This window comes from Leptosomus discolor, chromosome 6, assembly GCF_034619465.1.
Source record: "Leptosomus discolor isolate bLepDis1 chromosome 6, bLepDis1.hap2, whole genome shotgun sequence".
NCBI classification, from domain to species: domain Eukaryota; kingdom Metazoa; phylum Chordata; class Aves; order Leptosomiformes; family Leptosomidae; genus Leptosomus; species Leptosomus discolor.
The window spans coordinates 67,688,028-67,700,284 of NC_141396.1; the positions used below are offsets into that span (position 1 = coordinate 67,688,028).

General features: G+C 50.4%; 1 protein-coding gene across 1 annotated transcript; it reads right to left on the bottom strand.

Moving 5' to 3' along the window:
* Positions 1–7,741: 7,741 nt before the first annotated feature.
* On the bottom strand, positions 7,742–8,802 carry H2BK1 (H2B.K variant histone 1). Its single transcript, XM_009956510.2, has 2 exons — positions 8,683–8,802; positions 7,742–7,978 (listed from the first exon to the last, which is right to left on the bottom strand). The coding sequence occupies exons 1-2, from the start codon at positions 8,800–8,802 to the stop codon at positions 7,742–7,744; spliced, it is 357 nt and encodes a 118-aa protein (XP_009954812.2).
* Between the last annotated feature and the right edge of the window lie 3,455 nt (positions 8,803–12,257).

Genomic DNA, 12,257 nt, shown 5'->3' on the forward strand with positions numbered 1-12,257 from the left:
CATAGATGCCACAACCCAACATGCCCTTAAGTATACCTGAGGTTTAATCCTCACCCCACTAGTGTTTGGTCACAAGGTGGCACCAAGCAAAACCACAGCCAAGATCCTGACTAGAAGGGGCTGAACATGATCAGGAGGAAGAAGACAAAGGGAGAAGACAGAATACTGTTCATGCCACCAAGGACAAGGATAAAGTGGTTCCAGGAGCCTTGTACTACCACAGAGAATTTCTATTTTGCACAGGCTGGGAGGACAGTGGAGGGTGCCCATGCAGCAGTTGGAGAAGAATGGGGATAGAGAACAGCAGCAAGGCCACCCTCCCATTCAGCCAGTAACCAGCACTCAAGGAACTGCTGCTGAAGCTGCTGCTCCATCTGCTCCCTCGTGCCTAGTCCCTCACACAGCTTCCTGGGGACATTCAAGAGCACATGCTGGAACTCAGCTTCATAGTCAGCCTGGCACCGGTGCTGCAACTCTTCTCCCAGCTGTCCTCAGAGCACAGCAGCTGAATGCCTTGAGGCTGCAGGGTCTGGAGCATGCAACAACACAAGCGCAAGGCTTGTCAGAAAGTAAGCACAGTTCTGCATTGAGCACGGAGCTCAGGTGAAGGACAGGGCACCTGAGTGACAGGCCCATCACCAAGCATGCCCCACACACCCCCATTCCAGAGGCCAGCACCCAACTGCTGTGATCATGCCCCTTGCTCCTCTTGCTGCAGATGACAACAGGCCTGCCTTATCAAGCACATTTCTCCCTGGTGCCAAGCAGAAGCAGCCATGGTGAGGAAGAAACATTAGGAGCATCAGAAAGAGGTTGTGTGGGGAGTGAGCAGTGTGCGTGTAAACGAGCCTGTAACGAGTTTGTAATATGCATGTGTGGCACGGCCTGCGCAGCGTCATCACAATGGTACAGGCACTTTCCCGCCTCATTGCCTCCCAAATGGATTTTAAATATCATTCCGAGGACACAATTATTTAAAACGCTGAACTAAACACTCGCTAATGGGAAAACGGCGTGTGGCCTGCAGCAGCCATTCCTCATGGGGCCACTCTGCCCATGTCATCCTCTTCTCCAGCCCCACACACACCCTGCATGGGGCCACATGGAAGCATCCTCCTGCCACATGGAGACTGTGCAGAGTACCACTAGGTTAACTGCCCTGAGCCCAGCCCAACACCCATTGCTTACACAAGAACACACTTTTTGAACCCATCCCATTTCTGTCCTCAGGCCCCAGAGAAGCACGCCACCCTGTCCCAAGCTTCTCAGCACTGGGGGCACCATGAGTCAGCCACTGGGGCTCTAACAGTCCCTGGCTGCGGCTCCATATCCAGAAGCACCTTACCAGACAGCAGGTCTTTCAGTCTGCCCCCATGTTTGGCAGCAGGTAGAGCTATACAAGGAGGGGACATTAGAACAATGATGCCTTCTGACTCCCATTGTTATACAGCCCTAGAGACTACAGATATCAAATAAGACTTACTTTTTCACATAATTAATTCCAAATACCTTCCCCACCCCCAATGCACAATCCTGAGCAAGGGAGATGAAGGAGGCAGCACTATTGTTGGCTACAGCCGAGACTCCAGAGTAAACAGAGTACGAAGACAGAAAACACAAGGAAACAAACCATTTGCAACCATCCTTGCTGGGGAGAACAGAGACATGGCTCCAAGGATGCTACAGACCCTCAGTCCCATTACAGTGCTGGCAGCACCAGGGATAACAGAGCCTCAGACAGAAACATGTGTGCTCATGGGGGAGTGTCTGACCTTTGATCATCACTCATCTCCCATTCTCCAGGCAGGAATTCTGGGCCACCTTGAGTTATAGACTCAGAGTTACCATTACTCAGAGACAAGAGTGCACCTCAGACCAAACCAGAAAAGGGAAGGGACATAGACCAGTGCTGTCCCCACACACCAGCAGCTGAGCAGAGAGGATGAGAGTCCCTTGCTGGAACCTTGGCTTCCCTTCAGAGGTTCATATTTTAACAGCTTTGGCACCACCATAGCTATCCATCACCAGCTCATTTTCCTCCGAGTGCTGAACCATTCCTGCCTATGCTATTTGGAACAGTGTCTAATGACGCACCAGAGCAGCCACCTGGCAGCACTGCTGCCAGGGGACACAACAACACGGGAAGAGAAATGCACACAGGTCTGCACACTGGTGCCAGGCTCCACTGCCGAAAAAGCTCCCTCCCCTCAAACCTGCATCACTCATCATAGAGCAGAGAGCCTCACAGTCTCCAACCCTATGAGAGAAAGAGCACATACTCTTAATTCATTGTTCTCTTACAAAATGGAAAGAGAGAACAGAAGCATTACTGATATTTTTATGAACACTTTGATTTGGTTTGTCACACTATAGTGTTCTTTTTGAAGAATGGACCAAGGCAAAAAATAGAGATTGCCTCTAACCCACGGGCACGTATAGGTTGGTAAGAACAAATCAGGTGGACATAGACATGAGGCCAGGAACATGCAACATGACAGTGATGCAGCACTAAGAACTCACTGGGAGACTTGCAAGGACACAGGCAGACCTGGAAATTAAAAAAAACCCCAACACATAGACCCACACGGACCAAGGCAGTCCCCAGGCACTCTGGAAGAGTGATTGTATGGACTCCGAGTTAAGGTTCGCTTTTTACTGTAACTTGAGCGCTTCTAGGTCATTCTCACAGTGGCCAATTCCTTGTGAATCCCTGCTGGTTGACAGTCTACCCGCCCCCCCCCCCCCGCCCCAAGCAACTTCTTTCATCTCTCACCTGATCCACTGGAACATCATGGCACAAACAGGGCATGGAGCCACAAGACCAGTCTAGAAGAAGCTAAGCTGTGGAGCAGTCCTCACAGAAGCCAATCTATGCTAAGCACGCAGAGTCATCCCTCGGGAAAGGAAGGCTGTGTATCACATCCTGTGCAGCTCCATGAGGACATACTGCGGGGAAACAAGCAGCATGACCCCTGCACAGTGAAAGATGAACCCACCCCCATACGGGAAATGCAAAAAAGACAGTCTGGGCAGGTTCAGTGCAGAACTCACCATTCCAAGATCAACCATCTCCTCCTGCCTCTCAGGCTTGGTGCATCTGTGCTGCAGGCTGCTCTTCCAGATCTGCAAGGAAACACAGGGATGTAGTAAGAGGGATAAGAGGCCAATCACTGACTCCACTCTTCCAGCCTTTAGGGAGGGGGGGAAAAAAAAAGCAAGGGCGAGAAGACATGAAGCAGGATGCACAAATCGCTGTATTGGAGAATCAAGCAACTGCACCACTAAAGCCTTACTCCTCTTGGGCTCACCCAGTGCTAGATGTTTCACCAGACACTTCCAGAAGACAGCTGTTCATCTCACCGTGAATGAGCACCTTACCCACACAGACAGACAGTTATCTGGTAAGAGAGCCAGGGTACCACAGAGGGAAGTTGCACGGTCCACAGGCAGCCTACTTAGAGCTGGGCAGCACCAGGCTCCTGGCCATGCAGCAGAAATATATTTGACATCAGGTAGTCGAAGAGAACCACCTCCAGGGCAGAGGCAGAACTGCAGTTCCAAGCTATTCATGAGCACTCTCAAAAAGCACACAAAAAGCATGACTGCACATCCTACAGCTAGGGAAATGGGAGTGCTGCTGGAAACGGGGAGTAAACATAGAAACTGTGGCCTAGGGCACCACAGAACAGACTGGGCAAGGAGATGGGCTGCTCACCTTGTCAATGCAAACAGCAGCCTGATCACAATCCTGCTCTTCGGCTGGACTCTCCCAGGCCTGCCTCCAATGCACCGCATCCAGCTGAGTCTCCCCCATGAACCCGGCTCACAGGCAGCCCCGACACAGCCACACTGCCACCTGCACCAGCCACACAGCCTCTCCCCACAGCACAACCAGCTGCAACAGAGGAAATACGAGCAGTACAGCCCTGTTGGGCGAGATGCTGCTCCAACACCCGTGTTCAGGACCAGTTCCAGCTTGCAGGCAGGGCACTATGAGAAGAGCACTCTTCAATGCTGTCCTACAGTCAAAAGGAAAGAGAGCACCCAGTATAACCGCTTCCCTCCCTTCCCAGCCAGCCCCACACCATGGCAGCAGGGCTGGGACTGAGGGTGATATGCTCAGTCCCAGTTCTGCTGCCTGCTGTACTCTCTGTAGGAGCATCACATACATCTTGCCTGGTCCACACTACTGAGCCACACTGATCTCAATCAGACAAAGACAAGCACCTGTCACAGCTCCGTGGCTCACAAGACTCAGCATCACCTCACAGGCCTTGTGAAGTCCAGGACTGCCCCATATACTGTCACCTGGGACCTGCCACAGCTCTGGTTCCTCCTGACTCTCCTACCCCGATTTTTGTCACCATTGGAAGACCTTCAAACCAGGCATCCAGTCCCAACATGAACCTGGCAAAGAACCTCCACCACATCTCCATCCAGAACATAGCCCATACCTTTCCTTCACTCCACCACAGGCCCCGAGGCAGCACCTCCATGCAGGAACCCAGGGACAGCCCTGCATCCACTAAGAAGGTGCTGCACTCATGGGGCAGTCAGGCTGTCCCACCACAGCCCAGGAGGTCATGCCCTCCACCATCACCCTACACAGAGCACTCGTTCAGCCCTGGGGGCTGCCCAGGCTCCATGTGGACAGACAGAATCTGCTAACCTCCCTTCAGGGCCCTGCCTCACTCACACAGAAAGCACCCGGGGATATGAACTTCCCAGTCAGCCTGAGGAAAAACAGACAGGGCCAGTCACTAACATGATGGTCCAAGGCAGAACACAGGATGCTCAGTCCTAGCCCAGTTTATAGCCCTGCAGGACAAAGTTGTCTCTTCAAAGCCACTGGAAGCAAGAAGAGATGATGCCCACAAGCCTTAGAAAGACAATACCCTTTGCTTCTCCTGACAGTCCAGCTCCTTTTGCACTCTTTCTTCCTCCCCCCTGAAAGGGAGAAATTTTTCACCAGGAGGAGAAAAAAAAAAAAAACCAAACAACACACACCACCACAAAAACCCACACCCAAACAAACAAGAAAACCCCACAAACCACCAAAAAGACCAAAACACCTTTGAAAATAGTTTATAAACATAAGAAAAACCCTTTACCCACTGCTAGCTGCACCCCACTGACACAGAGGGATTTAGTCTCTGCTGTGACTGGTACAAACTGATAAACAGCATGCTGATAACCTAGGCTGATGCAAAGAGGCCCAGCACAGCAAGGAAGCACTTGAGGGAGAACAGCAGGAAACTCAAAGACAACATAAGCTTTTAGCAATCGGGTACCTGAAAACTGAAATAAGGAGTTTGGAGAACTGTGGAAGAGCCCACCCTGCTTCCAAGGATTACCCCAGATTTCTACAAGTATGCCCTGTACCCTCTGCTCCTAGCTGTATTTGATTGTTTTCAAACAGCAGCTGCTCATCTAGTCCTACAAAACAACCCAGATGACCACAGTTCAAACTGCCTTACAATTTATGATGCAAAGATTAAAGACATGATCTGTGTTTTTATACGTTTATTTGCAGGCAGCCAACAGGTTTTGCTTTTTTTAGTTGCGTAAGACTGAATACCAACTCCTGCAGGACCCCACAAGAAGGAAAAAACTCCATTTATGATCTGTGTTAGCAACTTGCTGAGAACTAGGTAACTCAGAGAAATCAACCCGCTTTTGGGTGCCCCGTAGGTCACATACACAATTAACCAAAGCCAAAGCGACTCTTTCTAAAATGACAAGCTTGTGACATTATCAATCAAGCCTGAAGTCTGATAAAACAAGGTATACTTTACATTAACCACTTCAATTACTTATGTTCCAAACTCTTAATTTATTATCAAGCAAGTCATAAAGCAGGTCTCCTTTATTTTGCCTGGAATTAATTCTAGGCTAATTGACCCACACCTAATGACGCTATCCTCCTTTCCCAGAGTGAAACATGTTTCCTCCCTGATCCTTTACTTGCAATACCCTACTACTCCATTATTATTTTTTAATACATGCCAGCAGGCCAGAGAACTCCAGCCCATTTTTTCAAAACCCAGGTAAAAGCTATTGACATACTGACCTTGAAGCAGTTGTCCCATCTAGCTGCTATTTAATAGCTTTTTTTTTTTAAACTCCAAGTGAACAAGGAAGTAGTCTTCATTTTAAAAATAACTTTTTAAAATCAAATAGAAAAAAGTTTATTAGGAACAGATGGTATTTCTGTACTTACTGTGTACTTTGTTCTTCCAAGAATTTTTGTTGTTGTTCTTTATATATAGAATCTTGTATTCATTTCTCTACTACCTACAGATGCTTTTAACCTCCTTTATGCCTACAGTCAGCAAGTACTTTCCACTTGCTGTCTACGCTACATTTTTGTTACACCATCCTCCAACACCCCAGTTGCAGCTTTGTCTGAACCAGGTCTGATTTTTAGTTCCACTTTGAGCTCCTTTGATCGATAGATCTCAATTCTATAAACATCTGAAAAGGTTTTAGAAAACTTAATATTTTATCTCGCCCCCTGCCTTCTTGCAACTAATTTGATAGAAGACTTTACTTCGTTTTCCTCCTTTGAAGTGCGACATTGTTACATAAAATTTTCCATCTGCTCATCATGCTTGTGATGAAGACAAGATCTTAATAGCAACCAACTTCAAAGTCCGGCAGCAGGTTCATCTTTATTCATTGTGAAGGGGCAACACTGCAGATGACTCATTTGAGCTGCAAGAGCCCGTACTGGAAAACTGCAGACTGTTTAGGCACCACAGCAACTTCAGCGATTCGTATCAAGCTTCCAGCTGGCGCTCCCCACCGTGGGGTTCCCCTGTGACTGCCCTGAAGAGGAGCACGTGAAAGGCAATTCAGCCAGTACCTGCAATAAGCGACGGCAGGTTTGTGCTCAGTCCTCCTTCTGGACCGCTGGCTGCAACACCCCGAGGCAGGCTAGCTCCCAGGCTCGGTGTTCGGGAAGCGGCCGGCAGCAAGCCCAGAGCACGCTGCGCCTGTGGAACACTCGCCTCTTCCCGCTCAAGGCCGGACCGGCAGCGTTTACACTCGCCCCTTCGGAAAACGCCAGCCGGCTCCCGAAAAGCTTGCACGCTCAGCTTCCTCCCGCCCCTCGCCCAGGCCCGACCCGCGAGGAGGACCGCGCCCCCCCCCCCCCCCCCCCCCCCCTGCGGCTGGGACACCCCCTCCGACCGCAGCCGCACCGAGGCAACCGCGGGAGAGGGCGACAGGTAGGATGAGAGCAAGCGCCTCTCGGCACCTTCCGCCCCGGCCGGAGGCCCCGGCCCAGCCCCCCGCCCCGCCGCGGAGGGACAGGGCTGGCAGCGGCGCCCTCTCACGTAAAGGCCGAGAGCCGAGCCCTCGCCCGCCCGCGGCGGAGACGACCCGTTACCTCGCCCCGGGTCCCGGGCCGCGCTGGCGGCGGCCACCTCGGGCGGAGAGGGCCCAGCGCGGCGGGCCGGGCCTCGCGGGAGCGGGGCTGGCGGCAGTCCGCGCCGACAGGCCGGCGCTCGACCGCCGGGCACTGCCCGGCGCCCTCTGGGACACAGCGTAGTCCCGCCGGCCCGCCCCGCTCCGGCAGCCCCAGGCCCCGCCGCGGCTGCGAGGGGCGGTGGCCCAGGGCCAGGGCCGGCCCGTCCGCACGGCGAGCGCCCCGGCCCCCCCCCGCCCCCCCCGCCCCCCCGACGGCACCAAGACAGACGCGCACGGTCAATGCAGCAGGAATTTATTGGGGCCCGGCCCGTCACTTGCTGCTGGTGTACTTGGTGACGGCCTTGGTGCCCTCGGAGACAGCGTGCTTGGCCAGCTCGCCGGGCAGCAGGAGCCTCACGGCCGTCTGCACCTCACGGCTGGTGATGGTGGAGCGGTGGTTGTACTGGGCCAGGCGCGAGGCCTCTGAGGCCAGACGCTCGAAGATATCATTGACGAAGGAGTTCATGATGCTCATGGCCTTAGAGGAGATGCCAGTGTCTGGATGCACCTGCCAAGTGGTAACCAAGCACCATCTCACACACCCATCACCCTGGAGGGAGCGGGGGGCCTCAGCATCCCCAGAAAAATGGGGCCCCCCTTCCCACTCCAGACAGGGCACTCTAGCTCTAGAGCTCTAGCTCTAGAGACCTACATTTAGCACCCTGAGGGTCTTGAGCTGTGTGCCACTTACATTAGACTGAAGAGAGGTCCCCATCATACCGCAGTAGCTTTGGGGTTGCACTGGCAGGAGCCCCTGCACAACCCACTGTGGAAAACCAGCTGGTAAGGGGTGGACACATCCACATGCTCCAAGTCCTGCCTAGGCTCAGGCAGGTGACTGATGGCTCATGACCACCTCTCAAAATTCTCTCTCATCTCCCCAACAGAATTAAATACTTATTCACAGGGCCAACAGCAGCTGTTCTTGCCTGTTGACTTCTGCTCAATTGGTTTTTTTTTAGGTAGAGCCACACACTAGGCTTAGGCTCTCTAGGAAGCCCTTTCTGATCTACATCCCTTTCTTCCTTCTACCCCAAAAATCCCACACACACACTTTTGAGACTCAGCTGGGGCTCTCCTATACCCAGTCACTCATTCTTTTTTACATCTCACTAAAAAGCAGATTTTCCTTTCTACCTCTTTATAAGGTTAGCATACAGAAATAACTTTACATATGAAGCACTTTCTAGGAGAAACAAAACATTTACTCACCTGCTTCAGTACTTTGTAGATATAGACCGAATAGGTTTCCTTTCTCTTTGGCTTTCTCTTAGACCTCCTGTCCCCAGAGCTGGGAGCATGGTCATGCTTCTTCCCAGCTTCCACACCCATCCCAGCCCCCAACAGAGGAAGCTCTAACAGAGCAACCAGTAGGTGCCACAGCTCTGGTTATATAGCAAACGCAGCAGTACCTCACTTGCCTCAGGTGCAGCCCCAAGGAGCAGGGCACACATCTGTAGCTGCTGATTCCACTTGGCACTAAGTGAAGGGCAGCTGGCCTGAGAGGAGCTTGCAAGTAACTGATTCAATTAAACTTTCAGACCTGAGAAAAAGGTTGAGGGTAACATGGCAAAGTGGTGGACAAGCAGCAGGAGCATCTCATTCACATGGGGCAGAAGTGCCAGAGAAGAGCTGTTCCCAGGTCCACCCAGGGTTTTGGTGAAAGGAGGAGGGTTCCTGCTTTGGTGGAAGGGTGTAAATCACAGTACTCGAGGTATTGCTTCCAGCATCAAATAAATGGAGCCACTTCTGCACTATGGAACAGTTAAAGCCAGTGGAGACTCAGGAGCTGGAGGGAACATTGGTCTAGTGACTGAACGATAGCGTTATAAACATCCCAACAGGCAGTATTCCTCCCACCGTCTCAGCTAGCTTGCTCTTGGGAGTCCTGTCTGCTACACACAGCAGGGCCTGAAAGGACAGAAGGGAGGCAGGGGGAGGGGAGGGCTAACACCTCAAGTAGGTATTTGTATTTGATCTATCTTGGAAACCAGTGATCACACTAGTGATAGTAATTATGATGCAGGAATTAAGCTAAGCCAGGAAAAATATGTGCCGCAACACAGTAGAGAAACGAACAAAACAGAAAATGTTTTCTGATCTTCAGATAGAAAAGGAAGGCTTTCTCTCAGCAGGCACCACAACAGTGTCTTGGTTTGAAAGACAGGTGTCTGCTGAGGAAGGCAGGAGCCTCCCTTGAAATGGAAAAATGCAACCCCCTTCCCTCCAAATTATTATAATTTTGAAATTAAGGGGCCTTCAGGCAAAGATATGGGGAATAGGAATAACAGTTCTTTACTAATATATATATATATATATAAAACACAAGGCAGAAAAAACCACAACCCACTGGTTCACACTGACAGAGTCAGAAATACAACCTGACACCCTGTTAGGGTGGCAGTAGCAGTCTGAAAAGATGGTGGCTGCAGTCCTCCTGAAGCGATGGATGTAGTTCTGTTGAAGCAGCGATCTTGTAAAAGGGTCTGGTCTTCCTCCGAAGGTCCGGTGGTAGGTAGGTAGCTCTTGTCCTCTGGAACTCCAGTCGGGGGGGAAAAAAACTCCTCCGGGAATCCAGTGGAAGAAGGCTGCTAGGGTGTTCGAGATCTCAGTTTTTATTTAGCATGGACTGCTTGGCTCTTTCCCCCCGGGCGGAGCATCTCACAATGGGATGGGGAGTCGTGAGGCAGTTCCTTGATGGGCCATTAACAGGAGATAGTCCAGGAGCGAGTTATCCATGGGTCAGGCGATAAGCCATTGTTGTGCCCATTAACAGAAGATAGTCCAGGGGAGGGAGGCAGGGAGCACCGCCCCACCTGGTCTCAACAGCTCCTGAAGATGGTAATAGAATACTTTTTTTGGCACATCTTACACTGTAACCTAGGACAAACAGGTATTTCATAAAAGGCTAATGCTAGTATGTACCTTTGGGGGAAGGAATGCTGGTACCTCTGTGCTGCCACGCTCCTGCTCAGGGGCACACATTATATGGCGTATCCTTAGCAAACCACATCTTCCAAGGACCGAGTCTGGGAGACCTACTCATCGGTCATTCTGCCGTGCTCATGCAGCAATAGTGTTTCATTGAATTTAGTTTTATTCTAGGCCTGTTCTCATGGGGAGGCACCTGATCACCCCCTCCTAGTGCAAATCAATGTCACAGTGACAAATGGGGTCTAAGTATCACAGAAGGGCTTTTTGCACCCGAGAACTGAAACATTAGTGTCAGGTGAGACAGGCTGGAATGGTCACATCAGCCCATTCGTGAAGAGGAACAGGCTTGGGCATTGAAGGTACGGGGTAGTGGGATCCTGGGAACAGGAGTGGCGTATTCTGTGATACCTAAGAACATCAAGAGATGTCAGTGGATGACTCATACTGGGAGTAAGGTGCAGGCGATGTCACCACTTGTTTTGTAAGAGGCCACCCATCGACAAGGAACAGTACAGGGCTTCCCCCTCTGATATACATTCCACCCACCCACTGATTCACAGAGCTGTAAGTAGCTGAGAGCTTTGTTGAGGGAGACTGTTCACTGCAGTTGGAGCTGTTTTACCTTCCCACCGGTCATAGCACACAAAGGCTCTCTCATGCTGAAGGAGCCGTTGGCCGCTGTATCTCTCCACAGCTGCAGCTGTGTCTGGCACCAGCAGTTATACACACACCACTTGTTCTTCTGACAAAATGTTTAGTTAGAAGGAAGCCCTTTGGGGGACAAGGAGCAGTGACTGGTCACTCTGCATTAAGCACAGGGATTTGCTTGTGAACATGTACTGTTGGAACAGGTTACTGGGCTACATGAACCTTTCATGTCACCAGTGCAGCCCTTCTCATCTGTCAGAAGTAATTAAAATGGTAACTCATGATCATAAGCAGCTATTTGGTTTGATTTGATACCTTTTTTAGTACCTTTTAACAGTTTTTAAATTATATGAAAAATGTCTTTTATTCAAGCTTCTGAGCACAGGGTGAGGTTTAAACACCAACTTTGCTAAAAATCTGTTATTAAGAACAAAAATAAAGGTTAAATGAACTTTATTTGATTAGTCTTGTGTCCTGGTTTGAACTAGAACAGACCAATTCCCCATTCAGTGATTTTAATTTTCAGCTAAGTCTCTTCTAAGTGCTGCACTTTCTGCAGTGACTTCTTCCAGTGTCTGCTTCTAGCTGTGATAGCACTTGATGTTTATTGTCACTACCAAGGAACGGGATGCAGAAGGGCTCTTGCTTATCCTTGCTCCTATGGAAACCAAGGTCACTGTTGAATCTTGTGCCCCGTGTCGGGGTGCCGTATGTGAAGGGGCCATAAGCAAGTAAAAAGGTTGCACCTGCAGGGAGGAATGAACCAGATAGGTGACACAAAACTGACCAGCTAAGTATTCTGTCCCATACATGTTATATTCAGTATAAAGCTGAGGCATCATGAGGGCCAAGGTCTCTTCTTCAGTGGCTGGCGTCTGATGAGGACTCTGTCCGTTTTGCCTTCGATCCCGATCCATGTGCTCCTGAATCCTGTTCCCAAATCCAGTTCCTGCTGCTGAGTCCAGTCTGGGACTTCCCCCGTACCAACACTGCATCATCAGTGGTAAGGTGATCATCATGGGGGCAGTTCAGCATTTGTTTTGTATATATTTGTATATATTTCATTATTTTCTTATTGTTACCTTTTCTTTTTACTGTTACAGTTTCATTAAAGCTGTTTTAGTTTTTTGCCAACACATAAGTCTCTCACCCTTATTCTCTTTTGTTTCCCTTCTGGGAAGGGAGAGGGGTTAATAGAGAGCAGC